This window comes from Taudactylus pleione, unplaced genomic scaffold, assembly GCF_031769625.1.
Source record: "Taudactylus pleione unplaced genomic scaffold, aTauple2 ptg001711l, whole genome shotgun sequence".
Classification (NCBI taxonomy): Eukaryota; Metazoa; Chordata; class Amphibia; order Anura; family Myobatrachidae; genus Taudactylus; species Taudactylus pleione.
This window is the reverse complement of record NW_028286108.1, coordinates 54566-78293: the sequence shown is the minus strand read 5'-3', so window position 1 is coordinate 78293 and position 23728 is coordinate 54566. Positions and strand designations below refer to the sequence as shown.

At 44.1% G+C, this 23728-nt stretch overlaps 1 protein-coding gene across 1 annotated transcript in view; it reads right to left on the bottom strand.

The window, feature by feature from the left end:
- Positions 1-22879, bottom strand: part of LOC148439554 (uncharacterized) — a 262816-nt gene extending 239937 nt beyond the window's left edge. Inside the window, exons 1-2 of the mRNA XM_088464593.1 lie at positions 22819-22879; positions 1475-1588 (exon numbers count right to left, since the gene is read on the bottom strand). Coding sequence (XP_088320719.1) covers positions 1475-1561 — 87 coding nt within the window. The 5' untranslated portion in view covers positions 1562-1588; positions 22819-22879. The remainder of the gene's footprint in view (positions 1-1474; positions 1589-22818) is intronic.
- Positions 22880-23728: the final 849 nt, after the last annotated feature.

The window sequence follows — 23728 nt, the reverse complement described above, 5'->3', positions numbered from 1 at the left end:
TTGCGCATACCCATATTTCGACCACTGCAATATATATATATATATATATATATATATAATTTTTTTTTTTACAGGGGCACCCACAGGTTTGTTCCCCAGGGGCCTGTACAGACCTTAATCCTGCCCTGAATGTGGGGTTGGTGACATGGGGCTGGAGAGACACACAGGGGGGCTGGAGAGACACACAGGGGGGCTGGAGAGACACACAGAGGGGCTGGAGAGACACACAGAGGGGCTGGAGAGACACACAGAGGGGCGGAAGAGACACACAGGGGGGCGGAAGAGACACACAGGGGGGCGGAAGAGACACACAGGGGGGCGGAAGAGACACACAGGGGGGCGGAAGAGACACACAGGGGGGCGGAAGAGACACACAGGGGGGCGGAAGAGACACACAGGGGGGCTGGAGAGACACACAGGGGGGCTGGAGAGACACACAGGGGGGCTGGAGAGACACACAGGGGGGCTGGAGAGAGAGACAGGGGGGCTGGAGAGAGAGACAGGGGGGGTGGAGAGAGAGACAGAGGGGCTGGAGAGACACACAGAGGGGCTGGAGAGACACACAGAGGGGCTGGAGAGACACACAGAGGGGCTGGAGAGACACACAGGGGGGCTGGAGAGACACACAGGGGGGCTGGAGAGACACACAGGGGGGCTGGAGAGACACACAGGGGGGCTGGAGAGACACACAGGGGGGCTGGAGAGACACACAGGGGGGCTGGAGAGACACACAGGGGGGCTGGAGAGACACACAGGGGGGCTGGAGAGACACACAGGGGGGCTGGAGAGACACACAGAGGGGTTGGAGAGACACACAGGGGGGCTGGAGAGACACACAGGGGGGCTGGAGAGACACACAGAGGGGCTGGAGAGACACACAGAGGGGTGTGGAGAGACACACAGAGGGGCTGGAGAGACACACAGAGGGGCTGGAGAGACACACAGGGGGGCGGAAGAGACACACAGGGGGGCGGAAGAGACACACAGGGGGGCTGGAGAGACACACAGGGGGGCTGGAGAGACACACAGGGGGGCTGGAGAGACACACAGGGGGGCTGGAGAGACACACAGGGGGGCTGGAGAGACACACAGGGGGGCTGGAGAGACACACAGGGGGGCTGGAGAGACACACAGGGGGGCTGGAGAGACACACAGAGGGGCTGGAGAGACACACAGAGGGGCTGGAGAGACACACAGAGGGGCTGGAGAGACACACAGAGGGGCTGGAGAGACACACAGGGGGGCTGGAGAGACACACAGGGGGGCTGGAGAGACACACAGGGGGTGAGGCTATATCACTGCCACATTAGATAGTTACTGGATATATTAATATGAGATGGGGACACTGATGACAGGCCTAATACTATACAGACATTTATTAAATACTGCATTCAGTGTATTAGGAACTAAGCACATAACCCTAGAAGTTGGTACAATATATCGATAAATTGGAGAGTGTAATATTTGTTTTTACCTTCCCGGCATAATGATGAATGATGAATCCCGGATCCTTTCCTCGCGCTCGCTCAAAGTGTGGATTCATGCAACATCCGGCAGCCATCTTCTCCACAAATGAAGCGTCGGAAGCCTGGACAGATGGAACTAGATTAGTAAATAATATTGTGCAAACAAACTGTCCTAGTAGAAGCCTTTTAGGTTCTTCCTAACAATGTATTTTATACTATTATTATTATTATTATTATTTATTTATATGGCGCCATCAACAGCAGTGAAACGATATATATACCCCAATGAGCCCCAATCCTTATCCGCGAGTCAGCGCCAGTATATGATCCGCAGCGACAGCGCTTACACCAAGATGTTTACAGTGATTTCTGCTACAAATACCCAACACAGGAAAGAAAATACATTTCTATCACAACCATCGTTACGGGGGATCTTTTTCTGTAGTTTTTATGTCTTTTTTCTAAAAAAAAAAAAACCAAAGAACACAAGACATTAATTCTATAAAATGTACATTTTGTATATTTACATCAGAACAATTTCCATTCTATTCCTACATTTAGCTATACTGTACATGACTACATGTATATAGTGTACATGACTACATGTATATAGTGTACATGACTACATGTATATAGTGTACATGACTACATGTATATAGTGTACATGACTACATGTATATAGTGTACATGACTACATGTATATAGTGTACATGACTACATGTATATAGTGTACATGACTACATGTATATAGTGTACATGACTACATCTATATACTGTACATGACTACATGTATATAGTGTACATGACTACATCTATATACTGTACATGACTACATGTATATAGTGTACATGACTAAATCTATATACTGTACATGACTACATGTATATAGTGTACATGACTACATCTATATACTGTACATGACTACATGTATATAGTGTACATGACTAAATCTATATACTGTACATGACTACATGTATATAGTGTACATGACTAAATCTATATACTGTACATGACTACATGTATATAGTGTACATGACTAAATCTATATACTGTACATGACTACATGTATATAGTGTACATGACTACATGTATATACTGTACATGACTACATGTATATAGTGTACATGACTACATGTATATAGTGTACATGACTACATGTATATAGTGTACATGACTACATGTATATAGTGTACATGACTACATGTATATAGTGTACATGACTACATGTATATAGTGTACATGACTACATGTATATAGTGTACATGACTACATGTATATAGTGTACATGACTACATGTATATAGTGTACATGACTACATGTATATAGTGTACATGACTACATGTATATAGTGTACATGACTACATGTATATAGTGTACATGACTACATGTATATAGTGTACATGACTACATGTATATAGTGTACATGACTAAATCTATATACTGTACATGACTACATGTATATAGTGTACATGACTAAATCTATATACTGTACATGACTACATGTATATAGTGTACATGACTACATGTATATAGTGTACATGACTACATGTATATAGTTACAGTACTAGAGATGAGCGGGTCCTGTTCTCAGATAACATAGTGAATCTGAGCAGGAGCAGAGTCGGGCTCGGCTTTTCCCATTGACTCGGAATCCAAAACGAGGCAAAACGTCATCAATCCTGCGTCAGATTCTCGTGGGTTTTGGATTGCATATTGGTTCCTCCCAGCGGTGATCGGCGCCATTTGCTGCTGAGTCTCCCTGCAGGGAGGGTGGGCTGGCGGGCTGTACTGGTCATCCAGTGTGCTGTTCATCCAGGGGTGTAGTGTGCTGTCCATCCAGTGTAATGTCCAATCAGGGGTGTGCTGTACTGTCCATCCAGTGTAATGTCCAATCAGGGGTGTGCTGTGCTGTCCATCCAGGGGTGTGCTGTGCTGTCCATCCAGAGTACTGTCCATACAGGGGTGTGCTGTACTGTCCATCCAGTGTGCTGTCCATCCAGGGGTGTGCTGTGCTGTCCATCCAGTGTAATGTCCAATCAGGGGTGTGCTGTGCTGTCCATCCAGTGTAATGTCCAATCAGGGGTGTGCTGTGCTGTCCATCCAGTGTAATGTCCAATCAGGAGTGTGCTGTGCTGTCCATCCAGTGTAATGTCCAATCAGGGGTGTGCTGTCCATCCAAGATGTGCTGTGCTGTCCATCCAGAGTACTGTCCATCCAGGGGTGTGTTGTACTGTCCATCCAGTGTGCTGTCCATCCAGGGGTGTGCTGTACTGTCCATCCAGGGGTGTGTTGTACTGTCCATCCAGTGTGCTGTCCATCCAGGGGTGTGCTGTACTGTCCATCCAGTGTAATGTCCAATCAGGGGTGTGCTGTGCTGTCCATCCAGTGTAATGTCCAATCAGGGGTGTGCTGTGCTGTCCATCCAGTGTAATGTCCAATCAGGAGTGTGCTGTGCTGTCCATCCAGTGTAATGTCCAATCAGGGGTGTGCTGTCCATCCAAGATGTGCTGTGCTGTCCATCCAGAGTACTGTCCATCCAGGGGTGTGCTGTGCTGTCCATCCAGGGGTGTGTTGTACTGTCCATCCAGTGTGCTGTCCATCCAGGGGTGTGCTGTACTGTCCATCCAGTGTAATGTCCAATCAGGAGTGTGCTGTGCTGTCCATCCAGTGTAATGTCCAATCAGGGGTGTGCTGTGCTGTCCATCCAGTGTAATGTCCAATCAGGGGTGTGCTATGCTGTCCATCCAGTGTAATGTCCATCCAGGGGTGTGCTGTACTGTCCATCCAGGGGTGTGCTGTACTGTCCATCCAGTGTGCTGTCCATCCAGTGTGTGGCCATACAGGGGTGTGCTGTACTGTCCATCCAGTGTGCTGTCCATACAGGGGTGTGCTGTACTGTCCATCCAGTGTACTGTCCATCCAGGGGTGTGCTGTACTGTCCATCCAGGGGTGTGCTGTACTGTCCATCCAGTGTGCTGTCCATCCAGAGGTGTGCTGTACTATCCATCCAGTGTGCTGTCCATCCAGGGGTGTGCTGTGCTGTCCATCCAGGGGTGTGCTGTGCTGTCCATCCAGTGTGCTGTCCATACAGGGGTGTGCTGTGCTGTCCATCCAGTGTGTGGCCATACAGGGGTGTGCTGTACTGTCCATCCAGTGTGCTGTCCATCCAGGGGTGTGCTGTGCTGTCCATCCAGGGGTGTGCTGTACTATCCATCCAGTGTGCTGTCCATCCAGGGGTGTGCTGTGCTGTCCATCCAGGGGTGTGCTGTACTATCCATCCAGTGTGCTGTCCATTCAGGGGTGTGCTGTGCTGTCCATCCAGTGTGCTGTCCATACAGGGGTGTGCTGTGCTGTCCATCCAGGGGTGTGCTGTACTGTCCATCCAGGGGTGTGCTGTGCTGTCCATCCAGGGGTGTGCTGTACTATCCATCCAGTGTGCTGTCCATCCAGGGGTGTGCTGTACTATCCATCCAGTGTACTGTCCATCCAGGGGTGTGCTGTACTGTCCATCCAGGGGTGTGCTGTACTGTCCATCCTGGGGTGTGCTGTACTGTCCATCCAGGGGTGTGCTGTACTGTCCATCCAGTGTGCTGTCCATCCAGAGGTGTGCTATACTATCCATCCAGTGTGCTGTCCATACAGGGGTGTGCTGTACTGTCCATCCAGTGTACTGTCCATCCAGGGGTGTGCTGTGCTGTCCATCCAGTGTGCTGTCCATCCAGGGGTGTGCTGTACTATCCATCCAGTGTGCTGTCCATCCAGGGGTGTGCTATACTATCCATCCAGTGTGCTGTCCCTACAGGGGTGTGCTGTGCTGTCCATCCAGTGTACTGTCCATCCAGGGGTGTGCTGTGCTGTCCATCCAGTGTGCTGTCCATCCAGGGGTGTGCTGTGCTGTCCATCTAGTGTGCTGTCCATCCAGAGGTGTGCTGTACTATCCATCCAGTGTGCTGTCCATCCAGGGGTGTGCTGTGCTGTCCATCCAGGGGTGTGCTGTGCTGTCCATCCAGTGTGCTGTCCCATCCAGGGGTGTGCTGTGCTGTCCATCCAGGGGTGTGCTGTGCTGTCCATCCAGTGTGCTGTCCCATCCAGGGGTGTGCTGTGCTGTCCATCCAGGGGTGTGCTGTACTGTCCATCCAGGGGTATGCTGTGCTGTGCTGTCCATCCAGGGGTGTGTTGTACTGTCCATCCAGGGGTGTGTTGTACTGTCCATCCAGGGGTGTGCTGTACTATCCATCCAGTGTGCTGTCCCATCCAGGGGTGTGCTGTGCTGTCCATCCAGGGGTGTGCTGTGCTGTCCATCCAGGGGTGTGCTGTACTGTCCATCCAGTGTACTGTCCATCCAGTGTGCTGTACTGTCCATCCAGTGTGCTGTCCATCCAGGGGTGTACCACAGTGTATGCTTTCATGCCCCAGTATATCAATATAAGCACTGTGATGCTGCAGGCCATACCCCAGTGTATCCGTATAAGCACTGTGATGCTGCAGGCTGCACCCCAGTGTATCCATCCATATAAGAACTGTGGCGTTTCATGTCCTACTCCAGTGTACCCATATACTTACTGTGATGCTGCAGGCTGTACCCTAGTGTATCCATACAACTACTGTGAATTAAAGTACATTTACAAACTAATCAATCCTTCCTTCCTTTCTCTGCCTTCATCTACTCCATAAACATACTCCATCTCCTTCAGGTTTCTGATCTAGTTCTTGATAAATAAAAACATTCTTGGTTGTATAGTTTATTAAACTGCCATACTGTCTGCCACTGCAGTGCCACTATGTTTCCTAGATGTGCCATGTTGAAAGCTGAACTGCCACGCTTGTGACGCCCACTGCTGTCGCTTAGCTTAGTCAGCCAACTAGCTTGGTGCAACCTTTTGGCCTAAACTGGATGAAAACAATATTGTGAGTTGTGGGGTGGTTAAACTGACTGGAAATAAATGTTATTGAAGTTAATAATACTGTAGGAACAAAAACAGGCCCAAAATATATGATTTCAGTGTTTTTTATGATTTTTTTTTGAAAAAAACACAGATCCAAAACCAAAACACACAAGGTTCGTTTTGCAAAACCAAATCCAGATCCAAAGCACAAAGATGATACAGATCCAAAACCAGCAAAAAATGGCCCGGCGCATATTTCTAATAGTTACAGAATAAAACAACTTTCTCTGAGAAGGAAAACGTAATCTCATTTTCTGTTCTATAAAGATGAAAATAACTTTTTATAATTGTGAAATGAACGTCTCTAACATAGATAGGCTGCTGTATATCCTTAGTGCCGCTGGGGGTATGTGCAGCTTCCATCTATTCACAATCCAGCCAACACTGGGATATCTCAGAATTTGGATATTATTTTGTAGACTTTTCCCATCTGGTGAACGTCTATAACTTTATCTTTCCTGCTTTTAGGCTGTTCCTGGGTCTCACTGTCAGATCTTTCCTTCTGATCTGCAGAATGGAGCAATCTTGTTTGAATGAAAAGATAATTTCTCCATAAAACTGTCTGTTCTAATGATTCACAGGTAGAGATCAAAGCCATTTGCTAGGGCAATATAATTCATCTGTTTCCACAACATTGGGATTGAATACTTATGCAAACAGCATTTTCAGGGTTTTTTTTGTTTAGTTTTAAATCAGCAGACAAATTATGAATTAGAAAGCCTACTGGTTCACAATAATATACTGTCTGGAACAATCTGGGTAAGTGTTGTTAGTAACACAGATTTACCTGTTGACTTAAAGTTGGTTGGATACTTTTGCAATTCCCTATATATATTGCTAATCATGGTTGGCTGGTTTTAACCAAATGATTAAAAAAAAATGTATTATGCTGTGACCATAGGCACCGGGGCTTCATGGATTCTTAACTAAAAATCCTGTTATAAGGGAACCCTCATGGTATTATTCCAAATTCTTGTTGCTTGTGGTCTTCATTTGAGTAAGCTGAGCCAATACAGTAAATGAACACACAACATAGGAATAGGGAGGGTGAACCACATCATATAGGTACTATATCTGCCTAACGTCAGCTAATACTCCACAAACTCCTCCCCTAACAATCCTATAGGACAGGAGAAAACCACAACTAACATTCTCAATCTTAAAGGGTAAACACTCTAAAGCTACATACACACATAAAGATCATCTGTCCAACCAGACAACTAGTTCATTGGTTGGAATGAGAATCTGATGACAATCAGCAATTTGCTCTCAGACGCCGGAAAATGGACAAAAACTGTTGTTGGAACAAATAGTTTAGATCAAACATTTAACAAACTTGTCTGACGTCATTTTCATCTGTTTTCTGGCATTTAGGAGCAAATTACTGATCATATACTCCGATACGTTACCAGATTCTCATTCCAACCAATCAGCTAGTTGGCTGGTTGGACAGATAATCTTTACGTGTATGTGCAGCATAACGCATTAAAGTGACAATCCCCAGAGAGACAGCTCATGTTGTAATCTCCTTCATGTTTATTTCAGTACAAACCCTCCAGTCCTACAGAGACGAGCGGAAGGAAGGAAGACTTAGGGATAAATGTAATAGAGCGCGAGCCGCTGGGGGAATATATGCGGCTATGCCTGTATAACCAGCTTGGGTCAGCCTCTAACATACTTAGCATTCTCACATGTATTCCCGCAGTGGCGCCGGCTCGCGATCTATGATGTTTAAGGACAAATAACAGTCTGGAAGGTATATGTGGAGATTCTGAAGTTGTGAAGAAAGATTCTGTGCCAGACCAGCATGAATGGAGAAAACTGGAATAATGGGCAACTTAGCTGAGGTGGAATGATGCTACAGAAGGGAACTGAGACAAAGCTTTGATATACTTAGAACTAGGTCTCTATGTGATAATTAAAGTAAAACAAAAAAGTGCACAATGTGCCTGTCTGGAGTTAAGTCTTTAGGCTGACTCATTATAAAGCAGGTTGTTATGATCTGTGATGACTGTGATGATATACACAGCACCCTCCAACCGATGCCTCCAGTCTTCAAAAGCCCATGTAATAGCAAGAAGCTCTCCGGAAGAGTAAAGCACAGGCATGCAACTTGTGGTCAAGAGGATCTTTTTGGCTTGCACTGACCCCCACTTCTGAGGCATCCACTTCCACAATGAAAGGTAACTCCGGGTTAGGATGCTGGAGTGCAGGAGCTAAGACAAAGGCTTCCGACACTTGAGAGGTCCAATTGGTGGTATCTGCTCCTTGTTTTGTTAAGTCGGTGATAGGAGCAGCCAAAACGTAGAAGGAGTAGATAAACCAGGGCCGAAACTAGGATATCTGTCACCCGGTGCAAGGCAGCAATTTTGCGCCCCCTCCCTTTCTGTACCTGGAGTTTGTCCTTGCTCCTCCATAAGGCAGTGCACTACTCAGACGTCACTGATATAGTGACTTACATTATTCCACACACCATGAAGCCCATTACACATTATGCCACACACTGTGATGCCTATTACCAAAGTGTCACATATTTGCCCGACACCATTTTATGCCCCACAGTAAGGCTTCTAATTACTTTAAAATTACCTGCTCGTTGTCAGGGGTTACATGCTTGTTGCCATGGGGTTACATGCTCGTTGCCATGGGGTTTCATGCTTGTTGCCAGGGGGTTTATCCTCGTTGCCAGGGGTTACATGCTCATTGCCAGGGGTTACATGCTCGTTGCCAGGGGGTTTATGCTCGTTGCCTGGGGTTACATGCTCGTTGCCATGGGGTTTATGCTCATTGCCATGGGGTTTATGCTCATTGCCATGGGGTTTATGCTCATTGCCATGGGGTTTATGCTCATTGCCATGGGGTTTCATGCTCGTTGCCAGGGGGGTTTATGCTCGTTGCCAGGGGATTTCACGGGAGAAGATGCAGCTTTCAGCATCTTCTCCCAGCAGCGCTGGCCTAACAGACACTAGAGGTCCAGTAGGACCTCTAGCATCTGTCTCCTCCTAGGCGGCGGCCATTTTTGGATGGCCGTTTTCAGCAGAGTCCATGCGGACGACTAGTCCGCATAGAATCTGTTGAAAACGGCCATCCAAAAATGGCCGCCGCCAAGGAGGAGACAGACACTAGAGGGCCAGTAAGGACCAAAAATGGCTGTTTTCTGAATCTGCAGCCCCCAAGCCACCTCGAGTCAGATTTTTTCACCCCCTGCAATCCGGCACCCGGTGCATGTGCACCTCTAGCCCCCCCCCTAGTTGCGGCCCTGGATAAACCATCTGTAATAGTTGGCAAAACCCTAAAACCTTTGTATGGCCTGTAAATTGACAGGTAGTACCCCATCAAATATGGCTATGAGTTTGCTAGGATTCATGGAAAATCCCTTTGAGAGATGACGTATCTGAATTAGACGATTTCCTCAATTCAACTTTAAATTTGCATTTTTCTAGTTTAGCGAACAGACGGTGCTCACAGAGTTTCTGAAGAACTTGCCTGACATGACAGCAAAGAAGAACCCCAAAATCAAGGTTAAAGGTCGCAGCAAATCTCAAAACAAGCCTATGTAATATACAGTACCCCATATTAATGCATTTATTTCTCAAATAATGTCTTATCATATACAAGTAATGCTTTGGGTGCTACTCCAGGACTTATAGTAATAGTCTTCACAAACATAGAACAAGTAGTCCCTATCATAGAGTGCACTTGTATTTGCATAAGCACAAAAACATTATAAAACTTTACCTTTATTTGGTATTTGCTAATAAACTGTTACAAAAATGAAATAGATCAAAATGAGACATTAATTATAGAACAAAAAAGAAGAAAATTTGCAAGGGACAAAAATTATTATTCACAGAATCTGATCTTTAAATGGAATAAAGAGAAGGATAGGAGAAGACAAGAACCAACAGCCATTTATTCAACTTCAGAAGCGGAATCTTCGGATAGTGAGACACAAAGTACATCATTTGGAGAAAGGAGTTTTTTAGGGAGAGGGACAGAAACTGTGGAGGAACCTACAGGAGAAAATACAAGAAAACACGTAGAGGGGGTCAGAGATCTAAGAAAAAGATACAACAAAACCAAATGGGAAGAAGGACCTCAGAAACAGAGGAGACATTACAGAAGGTAGAAGAACAACAAGACACACTCAGAATAGGAAATCTGACAAAATTCTGAATGAAGAACATATCTCCTTCTTAAGTAAGGGACTATCCTTTTCGAAATGAAATCTTCTGATAAAAGCGGAAACATCGTTATCTGGCCGAGAGATATGTATCTACAGGAAGCTAAAAAGGCAGCTAACATATGTTAAATGCTATAAAGAACTAATTGTTATTCCTACTCCGAATTTCCTAAAAATCTATCAAAACATGTTCGATAATGTGTATAGAGAGGGAGTGATTATGAAAACAGATTTGGATTACCTGTGGGTAGCAAATCCCAAAATTGCAACACATTATCTGCTACCCGAAACACATAAAAATGAACAGAATCCCAGGACGCCCAATAGTTTTGGGTATAGGTAAACTGGGGGAAAGAGCCAGCAATTTTGTGGATAAACATCTAAGAAGACATGTGACACAACTACCATCATATTTACGAGACACAATGGTGCTACTAGGGAAGATAGGTGGCATCTCCCTAAGTGAAATATGATACTTGCCACATGCGACGTCAAAAGCTTGTATACAAGCATTAATCATGACTCAGGATTAAGAGCTGTGAGGTATTTCTTGAAGATGAAAAGAAGAGACGATGAATTTAACATCTTTGTGTTAAAGTTATTAAACTTCATTTTGACAAAGAACTATTTCATATTCAATGAGAAATATTACCTGCAGGTATGCGGGACCGCAATGGGCAGTACATGTGCCCCGACGAAGGCTAATTAGAATTTAGGCTGGTGGGAGCAGGAGGCAGTCTTCGAAGAGGAAAAATACACAGACAATCCAATATCGTAGTTTAGGTTCATAAACAATATTTTTATTGTCTGGGAAGGGGAGGAGAAGGCTTTGGTGGAATTTATCGATAAACTCAACGACACCACTCTGAACTTAAAACTGACAGTAGAAATTGATCATGTGCAGATAATCTTTTTGGACCTTACTATTAAAACCAGTGAAGAAAGAAACTTGGTGACAGATGTATACAGAAAAAAAGACAGCGACTAATATTATCCTACACTATCAAAGTTCTCACTATCCGGCTACAAAAAAAAAAAAAAGTATGTCCCGTTTCTTAGGATGAAAAGGAACTGTTCCACAGAAGAAAGTTTTCAAAAAAGAGCTAAGGAATTAGGAGGAAAATTGAGATCCAGGGGATATAGCAATAAGATGATTAAGAAGGCATACCAGGATACTCAATTGAGAAATACGAACACATTATTGTACCAAAGAGATCAACAGAAAACAGTAAAGCATGAACAATCGATCAGATTCATAGGTACCTTCTGCAGACAATGGATAAGCTTACAAAATGCTGTTCAAAAACATTTACATGTGATCAAAATGGATGAAGAACTGGTAACCATCTTAGGCCATAAAATAAATATTAGTTGGAGGAGATCAAAAAATCTTAAGGACTATTTGTCATTTTGAAACCAGGAAGAGAAAAAAAGAACAATAATACTGGTTCTCATAAATGCGGGCATTGTAGGCCTGTGAATTTATGGTTAAGAGATATTACTATGTGAACAAATATGGTAATAGATGCAAGATAAAAAATGTCATCAACTGCTCCACATTCGGGGTCATACATTGCATCCGGAAAGTATTCACAATGCTTCGCTTTTTCCACATTTTGTTATGTTACAGCCTTATTCCAAAATGGAATAAATTCATTTTTGTCCTCAAAATTCTACACACAATACCTCATAATGACAACGTGTAAAAAGTTTTTTTTTGAGATTTTTGCAAATTTAATTGAAAAAAAAACAACTAAGAAATTACATGTACATAAGTATTCACAGCCTTTGCTCAATACTTTGTTGATGCACCTTTGGCAGCAATTACAGCCTCATGTCTTTTTGAATATGATGCCACAAGCTTGGCACACCTATCTTTGGGCAGTTTCGCCCATTCCTCTTTGCAGCACCTCTCAAGCTCCATCAGGTTGGATGGGAAGTGTCGGTGCACAGCCAGTTTCAGATCTCCCCAGAGATGTTCAATTGGATTCAAGTCAGGCTCTGGCTGGGCCACTCAAGGACATTCACTGAGTTGCCCTGAAGCCACTCCTTTGATATCTTGGCTGTGTGCTTAGGGTCGTTGTCCTGCTGAAAGATGAACCGTCGCCCCAGTCTGAGGTCAAGAGCACTCTGGAGCAGGTTTTCATCCAGGATGTCTCTGTGCATTGCTGCATTCATCTTTCCCTCTATCCTGACTAGTCTCCCAATTCCTGCCGCTGAAAAACATTCCCACAGCATGATGCTGCCACCACCATGCTTCACTGTAGGGATGGTATTGGCCTGGTGATGAGCGTTGCCTGGTTTCCTCCAAACATAATGCCTGGCATTCACGCCAAAGAGTTCAATCTTTGGCTCTCATGGTCTGAGAGTCCTTCAGGTGCATTTTTTTCAAACTCCAGGCAGGTTGCCATGTGCTTTTTACTAAGGAGTGGCTTCCGTCTGGCCACTCTAATATACAGGCCCGATTGGTGGATTGCTGCAGAGATGGTTGTCCTTCTGGAAGGTTCTCCTCTCTCCACAGAGGAATGCTGTAGCTCTGACAGAGTGACCATCGGGTTCTTTGTCACCTCCCTGACTAGGGCCCTTCTCCCCCGATCGCACAGTTTAGATGGCCGGCCAACTCTAAAAAGAGTCCCGGTGGTTCCGAACTTCCTCCATTTATGGATGATGGAGGCCACTGTGCTCATTGGGACCTTCAAAGCAGCAGATATTTTTCTGTACCCTTCCCCAGATTTGTGCCTCGAGACAATCCTGTCTCGGAGGTCTACAGACAATTCCTTGTGCTGGTCATACACTATACAATTATCTGTCAGATATCTGTCCAATCTGGCTGATTGGAATGAAAATCTGGTAATGTATGTGAGCAAAAGACAATTGACCATTTGCTCACAAACACTGGAAAACAGACAAAAATGGTCGTTCAGACAAATTAGTTAAAACACACAAATTTAACAAATTTGAACAATTGTTCTTTGTCTGTTTTCCAGTATTTGTGAGCAAATTGTCGATTGTCATTAGCTCCCATACATTACCAGGTTTTCATTCCAACCAGCCAGCTTGGACAGATATCTGGCAGATAATTGTATAGTGTATGCCCAGCATTGAACTTCATGCTTGGTTTGTGCTCTGACATGCATTGTCAAGTGTGGACCTTATATAAACAGATGTATGCCTTTCAAAATCATGTCCAATCAACTGAATTTACCACTCCAATTAAGCTGTAGGAAGATCTCAAGGATGATCAGTGGAAACAGGATGCACCTGAGCTCAATTTTGAGCTTCATGGCAAAGGCCGTTAATACTTATGTACATGTGATTTCTTAGTATACTTATAATAATATATACTTTCCGGATGCACTGTATATTGTTTGACATGACCCTGTGGAAAGGTTTATATTGGTATGACTAAGACAACTTAAGAGAATATTGGAGCATGTTTCTAATATCAATAATGCACGGAGGGATGAGAGTAGAATTAAAGCTCTCAGTAGTGTAGTGAGACATTTTCTGCAATGCCATCAAAGAAGGAGTAGTGGACGGATTGCCTTTGGAATGGAAAATATACAACTAGGCCTGAGAGGGTGACATAACCCATGAACTCCTAAAGAAGCCAGACAATATAGTATAACACCTAAAGGCCTTAATGAAAACATTAATTTCTCTATGTTTCTGGAATAGTAGATAATTGTATATCTATATGACAACTACCATTATTAATACAACCATAGATAGTTACATTGAGAATGATCTACTTGGGTTAACATGTGTATATTAATGAGTAGTATACAGGATCCCCATGCACTTGCTTTCCATTTTATCTCTATTTATATTCCTTTTCATGTAATAAAAGTACAGACACATAGGATATGGAATACAATAGTAGTATATAATGAGAACAGAGTATATTTATGTTGGTTTAGATTGACACAGTATGAGGTGAATACACTATAGGATAGGAACTTATATAGTATTGGTTAAAGATACCACATGAGGTGAGTATTTGATTGTAATAGGTTTAGGATTTCATTTCACATGAATATTGATTGAGAATTACATGATGTTTATTAACACATATATCAAAAATCATAGATTTAATGAACACAATATACACACTTTATACAATATAAATACACAGTTTGTTAAATATAGTTTATAATACACATCAATTGACATGCATAATTTGTGGATACACAACTGGTAAGAATAAATCACTGGAATAAGAACATAAATATAATTAAATTAATTTATTAATATACACTGCACTATAATATTGAATGAGATGGGAATAATTACACAAGACATGCAATAATTTCTAATTAATTACTTTGACTAATGGAACAATAGAATATTTTCTACATTAAATTATATAAGATTAGGAACAAATTAAATAGCACTATTATAAATATATACACATATAACACTTTATAAAGGGATATAATTTATAATGAATTAGGAAATGTAGGATATTATAACTATGTGAAACAATTGATAATTGTCATGTAAAAATATTTAATCACTAAGTAATTAATTCTATAGTGACTCCTAAATAATATAAATATAAAAACATTCGAATAATGAGTTCATAAACTATAATATACTATATACACATATTGGTGAATCATTGAAGGTAAAATATAATGGGAGATAGGGTGACCAATCAGATAAGCCATACTCTAATTTTCAAACTAAGCAGAGGAGATTGGATAGCGCACATATAAAAGCATATGTAGAGGTAGCGGTCGGCTTGCGTATCTGAAAAAGCTACAGCCAAACGTGTGTCAGCGTTTGCTGTGATTGTGTATAAGAGAGTGCACTCATGTAATTAACAGATGCTGTAATAGATGTGCATAGTGCAGGACAGTATTGGCATGTGATATGTTATAGATGGACCATGGCTGTGGCACCGATATAACATACGGAGCCACTGATCAGGGTGAATGAGCGGCACCACCAGATTCAGTAGGCATAAGCAGTGATAAACGCAGCCTATGAACATTGACCAATAATAGCGGCATTAGCGTTTATAAGTTGTACATCTGGACTAATACGGAATTATAGCACTGATTCTGTTATGCAGTGTGAGATTTCAGTTATAGCTGATATAATATAAACGCTAGATGTGGGGGATAGGGAAAAAAGGGGAAGCGAATGAGCACTGGCAACAAAGCTTCGTAAGAAAAATCCAGAGTAACTTGGAAATGATGGATATACTGCTGTGATAGGTAATTATATATTAAATTCAGAGTAACTTGGAAATGATGGATATACTGCTGTGATAGGCAATTATATATTAAATTCAGAGTAACTTGAAAGTGATGGATATACTGCTGTGATAGGTAATTATATATTAAATTCAGAGTAACTTGGAAATGATGGATATACTTCTGTGATAGGTAATTATATATTAAATTCAGAGTAACTTGGAAGTGATGGATATACTGCTGTGATAGGTAATTATATATTAAATTCAGAGTAACTTGGAAATGATGGATATACTTCTGTGATAGGTAATTATATATTAAATTCAGAGTAACTTGGAAATGATGGATATACTGCTGTGATAGGTAATTATATATTAAATTCAGAGTAACTTGGTAGTGATGGATATACTGCTGTGATAGGTAATTATATATTAAATTCAGAGTAACTTGGAAATGATGGATATACTGCTGTGATAGGTAATTATATATTAAATTCAGAGTAACTTGGAAATGATGGATACACTGCTGTGATAGGTAATTATATATTAAATTCAGAGTAACTTGGAAATGATGGATACACTGCTGTGATAGGTAATTATATATTTTCTATCATATTTTCATAATAATTAGCTTATGCATTATTTTTCAAGAAACCTATATCTGAGAGGTCCAATTTAAAAAGTGTATTATTTCAACACTGTGGGACCTAGAACATCTTCTCAGGATGAGACACTATCCAAGTCTCGTTGCTTTGTGTTTGTGTGTGATTATTTTGTTGTATTTCATATGAGTGTTTTCTGACATTTTTTTATATATTAACAATAAAAGTTAAGTCTTAGTTACGTAAATATTTACAATTTACATCTCTCTTATCATGGATTAGTGCCCCACCAAGGAGACTACTGTCTTTCTTCTCTTTTATAATATAAACACTATTAATATAGGGAAAACGATATACATTAGTCCCTATTCAATATCTATACACGTGTGATGTGAAGTGGGTATTATGTGTCAATCTAACATTTGAAGAAATTCTTTGTGACTCAAACACAATAAACACTATTTGAAAAATCTAGATTATAACTGTGAATCACTATAATCCATTACACAGATAGGAGCTAAAAGTTCACTGTGCTTATATGCTTAAGAATGCGGCAATAGATACTAATGTTTAAACTAAACACATATAATGGGCGTTGATTCCTTTTCAGTGAGACGATACTTGTGGATCTGAATAGAAGATATTGTGTGTGAATAGGACAGCTGCTGTAATACATACACACTGATATGTGATGAGCCTGTGAGAACAATTACAGTATATAGAATGGTGGAATCTGTACAATCAGAAGATATATAAACTCAAATGCTCCAATTTAACTGAAACATTTATGTCACTGCCACGTTATCTCACTGGGACACAGGTGGGAGGGGAGAGTACAAATGACAGCAGAAGGGGTACAGGCATGGAGAGAGGGTAAGAGGGGGCACAGGAGAGCAGAAGGGGTACAGACATGGAGAGAGGAGAACAGTGGGCACAGGTGGGAGGGGAGAGTACAAATCACAGCAGAAGGGGTACAGACATGGAGAGAGGGTAAGAGGGGTCACAGGAGAGCAGAAGGGGTACAGACATGGAGAGAGGGTAAGAGGAGTCACAGGAGAGCAGAAGGGGTACAGACATGGAAAAAGGGTAAGAGAGGGCACAGGAGAGCAGAAGGGGTACAGACATGGAAAAAGGGTAAGAGAGGGCACAGGAGAGCAGAAGGGGTACAGACATGGAGAGAGGGTAAGAGGGAGCACAGGAGAGCAGAAGGGGTACAGACATGGAGAGAGGGTAAGAGGGGGCACAGGTGGGAGGGGAGAGTACACATGACAGCAGAAGGGGTACAGACATGGAGAGAGGGTAAGAGGGGGCACAGAAGAGCAGAAGGGGTACAGACAGGGAGAGAGGGTAAGAGGGGGCACAGGAGAGCAGAAGGGGTACAGACATGGGGAGATGGTAAGAGGGGGCACAGGAGAGCAGAAGGGGTACAGACATGGCGAGAGGGTAAGAGGGGGCACAGGAGAGCAGAAGGGGTACAGACATGGAGGGAGTGTAAGAGAGGGCACATGAGAGCAGAAGGGGTACACACATGGAGAGAGGGGAACAGGGGGCACAGGAGAGCAGAAGGGGTACAGACATGGGGAGAGGGTAAGAGGGGGCACAGGAGAGCAGAAGGGGTACAGACATGGAGAGAGGGTAAGAGGGGGCACAGAAGAGCAGAAGGGGTACAGACATGGAGAGAGGGTAAGAGGAGTGACAGGAGAGAAGAAGGGGTACAGCCATGGAGAGAGGATAAGAGGGGGCACAAGAGAGCAGAAGGGGTACAGACATGGGGAGAGGGTAAGAGGGGGCACAGGAGAGCAGAAGGGGTACAGACATGGGGAGAGGGTAAGAGGGGGCACAGGAGAGCAGAAGGGGTACAGACATGGAGAGAGGGTAAGAGGGGGCACAGGAGAGCAGAAGGGGTACAGACATGGAGAGAGGGAAAGAGGGGGCACAGGAGAGCAGAAGGGGTACAGCCATGGAGAGAGGATAAGAGGGGGCACAAGAGAGCAGAAGGGGTACAGACATGGGGAGAGGGTAAGAGGGGGCACAGGAGAGCAGAAGGGGTACAGACATGGGGAGAGGGTAAGAGGGGGCACAGGAGAGCAGAAGGGGTACAGACATGGAGAGAGGGTAAGAGGGGGCATAGGAGAGCAGAAGGGGTACAGACATGGAGAGAGGGTAAGAGGGGGCACAGGAGAGCAGAAGGGGTACAGCCATGGAGAGAGGATAAGAGGGGGCACAAGAGAGCAGAAGGGGTACAGACATGGGGAGAGGGTAAGAGGGGGCACAGGAGAGCAGAAGGGGTACAGACATGGGGAGAGGGTAAGAGGGGGCACAAGAGAGCAGAAGGGGTACAGACATGGGGAGAGGGTAAGAGGGGGCCCAGGAGAGCAGAAGGGGTACAGACATGGGGAGAGGGTAAGAGGGGGCCCAGGAGAGCAGAAGGGGTACAGACATGGGGAGAGGGTAAGAGGGGGCACAGGAGAGCAGAAGGGGTACAGACATGGGGAGAGGGTAAGAGGGAGCACAGGAGAGCAGAATGGGTACAGAAAGGAGGTGGGAGTGCAGAGGGAGCACAGGAGAGCAGAAGGGGTACAGACATGGGGAGAGGGTAAGAGGGGGCACAGGAGAGCAGAAGGGGTACAGACATGGGGAGAGGGTAAGAGGGGGCACAGGAGAGCAGAAGGGGTACAGACATGGAGAGAGGGTAAGAGGGGGCACAGGAGAGCAGAAGGGGTACAGCCATGGAGAGAGGATAAGAGGGGGCACAAGAGAGCAGAGGGGGCACAAGAGAGCAGAAGGGGTACAGACATGGGGAGAGGGTAAGAGGGGGCCCAGGAGAGCAGAAGGGGTACAGACATGGGGAGAGGGTAAGAGGGGGCACAGGAGAGCAGAAGGGGTACAGACATGGGGAGAGGGTAAGAGGGGGCACAGGAGAGCAGAAGGGGTACAGACATGGGGAGAGGGTAAGAGAGGGCACAGGAGAGCAGAAGGGGTACAGACATGGGGAGAGGGTAAGAGAGGGCACAGGAGAGCAGAAGGGGTACAGACATGGGGAGAGGGTAAGAGGGAGCACAGGAGAGCAGAAGGGGTACAGAAAGGAGGTGGGAGTGCAGAGGGAGAGGGGAATAGGGGTGAGAGGAGACTACACAGGGAGCAGAATGGATACAATAGTTTGCTTCATTATTATTATTACTATTATTATTACTATTATTATTTATTATTATTACTATTATTATTACTATTATTATTTCTATTATTATTATTACTATTATTATTTATTATTATTTATTATTATTACTATTATTATTACTATTATTATTATTACTATTATTACTATTATTATTACTATTATTTATTATTATTACTATTATTACTCTTATTACTATTATTATTACTATTATTATTACTATTATTATTTATTATTATTACTATTATTATTACTATTATTATTATTACTATTATTATTACTATTATTATTACTATTAATTATTATTATTATTATTATTATTATTATTATTATTATTATTATTATTATTATTACTATTATTATTATTTATTATTACTATTATTATTTCTATTATTACTATTATTATTATTATTATTATTATTATTACTACTATTATTATTTATTATTATTACTATTATTATTACTATTATTATTATAGGACACAAGTCTGTTCCCCATATATACCGGACCAGCGCTGCAGAGCAGCAAAAAATCTCAGGGAAAATGTCGGCGGCCATTTTCCCTGTGAATCGGGCATGCGCAGAAGAGATGTCCCCGGGAAAAAAGCGCAGATTACATTTTCCCGGAGACTCGCGCATGCGCACTAGATTCTGGCATGAAGCCAGAATCAACTGCGCTGACAGAGAGGAGGGGGCCCAAACGGAGGCTGCACATGGCCCCCGCCTCTCTTAGAATGACCCTGCATCAAGGCCACATACCATAATAGCTGGAGTTATCTTACAAGAGGGTCCTCATGAGACCAAGCTTTAATAAATTCCCAGCAGCATGACTCGCCAGAAATGACACGCCAGAAAAGACGCGCCAGAAATGACGCGCCAGAAATGCTGACACCTCCACAGCCCAAGCATTAAAATGAATCTGGGTCAGAATCAAGAGAGAAGAGATTAGCTGACTCCCTACATCAGGGGTGGGGAACCTTTTTTCTGCCGAGGGTCATTTTGATATATATATATAACATAATCCGCGGGGCCGGTGCAGGCCACACCCATCCACGTGATGTCACACGGGGGCGGGGTCACAATCACCGGTGATTACAGCAATGCCCGGAGCATCCTGATGATGCTTCGGGGAGCTGTTAAAGCAGCGGTGTGACAGTCTGTAGTGTCCTAAGGACGCCCCAGGTGACACTGCTGCATAGATTCTGGCTGACATTAGAGGCACCCTGCTATCCAGATGAGGCTAACCGAAAATAGCTCAGAGGGTCAGACCAAATGATTCTGCGGACCTTATACGGCCCCCGGGCAGGAAGTTCCCCATCCCTGACCTACATGGACCTCTTTCTTATCCTTTAGGATTGGTCTTTTCCCGGCTTACTGGGACAGGTTAGCGCCAAATGACCTTTGCCTCCGCAATATAAACAGAGACACAAAGAGCGTATTCTGGACTTTCCTTCTACAGGCAATCTATATGCCCCAAGCTCACCGGCTCAGAGGTATCCATAGTAACAGAAGAAGGTGGTAATACTGGTGACTCCTCCATCTTCCTTTCCTTATTACGCCTGGCAATCTCAATTGCAAGCTGCATAAGCTTCTCCAAAGAATCCGGAACATGATATTGAATTAGGGAATCCTTGATCTGTTCAGAATACGCAGGGCCAGGTGTTTTCTCAATTTCTTAGAAACATGTGCTGCTGCTATGTCTCAGGTGAGTCTGTGCTGCTGCTGCTGTGTGTCAGGTGAGTCTGTGCTGCTGCTTTGTGTCAGGTGAGTCTGTGCTGCTGCTGCTGCTATGTCTCAGGTGAGTCTGTGCTGCTGCTGCTATGTCTCAGGTGAGTCTGTGCTGCTGCTGCTATGTCTCAGGTGAGTCTGTGCTGCTGCTGCTGCTATGTCTCAGGTGAGTCTGTGCTGCTGCTATGTGTCAGGTGAGTCTGTGCTGCTGCTGCTATGTGTCAGGTGAGTCTGTGCTGCTGCTGCTATGTGTCAGGTGAGTCTGTGCTGCTGCTGTGTGTCAGGTGAGTATGTGCTGCTGCTGTGTGTCAGGTGAGTATGTGCTGCTGCTTTGTGTCAGGTGAGTCTGTGCTGCTGCTGCTATGTGTCAGGTGAGTCTGTGCTGCTGCTGTGTGTCAGGTGAGTCTGTGCTGCTGCTGTGTGTCAGGTGAGTCTGTGCTGCTGCTATGTGTCAGGTGAGTCTGTGCTGCTGCTTTGTGTCAGGTGAGTCTGTGCTGCTGCTTTGTGTCAGGTGAGTCTGTGCTGCTGCTTTGTGTCAGGTGAGTCTGTGCTGCTGCTGCTGTGTGTCAGGTGAGTCTGTGCTGCTGCTATGTCTCAGGTGAGTCTGTGCTGCTGCTGTGTGTCAGGTGAGTATGTGCTGCTGCTTTGTGTCAGGTGAGTCTGTGCTGCTGCTGCTATGTGTCAGGTGAGTCTGTGCTGCTGCTGCTATGTGTCAGGTGAGTCTGTGCTGCTGCTGTGTGTCAGGTGAGTCTGTGCTGCTGCTGTGTGTCAGGTGAGTCTGTGCTGCTGCTGTGTGTCAGGTGAGTCTGTGCTGCTGCTTTGTGTCAGGTGAGTCTGTGCTGCTGCTGCTGTGTGTCAGGTGAGTCTGTGCTGCTGCTGCTGTGTGTCAGGTGAGTCTGTGCTGCTGCTGTGTGTCAGGTGAGTCTGTGCTGCTGCTGTGTGTCAGGTGAGTCTGTGCTGCTGCTGTGTGTCAGGTGAGTCTGTGCTGCTGCTTTGTGTCAGGTGAGTATGTGCTGCTGCTTTGTGTCAGGTGAGTGTGCTGCTGCTTTGTGTCAGGTGAGTATGTGCTGCTGCTTTGTGTTAAGTGATATAATATATGGGGTGCAGTGACAGTAGGAGGGAGGAATGATGTTGCTGTAAAAACATCAATATCATTCAGCTACTCAGACACTGTCTGCAGGAGGAAGTGAAAAGTGATTGTGTGTGAGGTTTCCTCCTGCACTGTGTATATGGAGTGCAGTGACAGTAAAGGGATAACTGATTCACTTGCAATTACATAGGAGTATCAGCCAGCTCCTTATACACAGTCTGCAGGAGGAAGTGCACAGTGATTGTGTGTGAGGTTTCCTCCTGCACTGTGTATATGTAGTGCACTGACAGTAGGAGAGAGGAAAGATTTTACAGGAAATAACATGACAGTATCAACCAATGAGGAAGAGAGCAGTGACCTGAAATGTCGATTAGATCTCCGATAACAATGAAGAACGAGACAAAACAAAACACAGTAAATGTGACACACCTGTGGAAAAGAAGTTTGTTCATCGAGAATAGAGAGGATACCCGATGGCCGGCAGAGGAACAGATCCTGCGTGGGAAGAAGAAAAAAAAAACATCATTAAAATCCAGATTAATATTTCACAAAAAGAAGCAGTTTTAACAAATTGTGGAAATAAACGTTGTTTAACATTAAGGGCTCTATTTACTAACATTACGTTTACTAAAATGAAGTGTAAAGGGTGTTTTGTGCTTTCACATTATTTCAGTTTCACATAAAGTTACTAAAGGGCAATTGGAGTAGAATTTGTAAAATTCTACTCCGAACCATAATTATCACATTTTTAGTAAGCAGATCGCATTTCACATAATCGTAATGGGAAATATCATCTGGTCAAATGTGAAAAAATACTGGGGGAGGCCCTGTGATAATAATGCCACCTGGAGATGCAGGGTTTCCCCCGGTTCCCCCACTCCTGCTCTGCCCGGTTCCCCACCTCCTGCTCTGCTCTGACAAACAGACCACAAGCTGATCATCACTGCAAAAAAAATAAAAATACTTAAAAGAAAAAAAAAAAAGAAATGTACCCGATTCCAGGGTGATCGGTGCTCCGGTGATGTCCTCTGGGAATCCAGTCAGCTGGTCTCCCGGCTGCTGCCATATGCATCTGAACAGCTGGCCAGGGTCACAGTGCAGGCCAGGAGACTAGCTGACCGGAGCCCCAGAGACCATAACCGGATGTAAGTGAAAGTGAGGGGTGTCATGGTGAGCCGGTCGGTGCATGCGTGGACAACTTCTCACTGTATTTTTGTGAAAAAATACAGGGCCTGATTCAGAGCCAGACGCTCTTTGAGAGCGCTCGCTCTGAAACAGGGCGTCCCTGTGTTTTTTTTTTTAAAGATGGCCTCCTGGCCGCTCACTAAGCTGTGGGTGA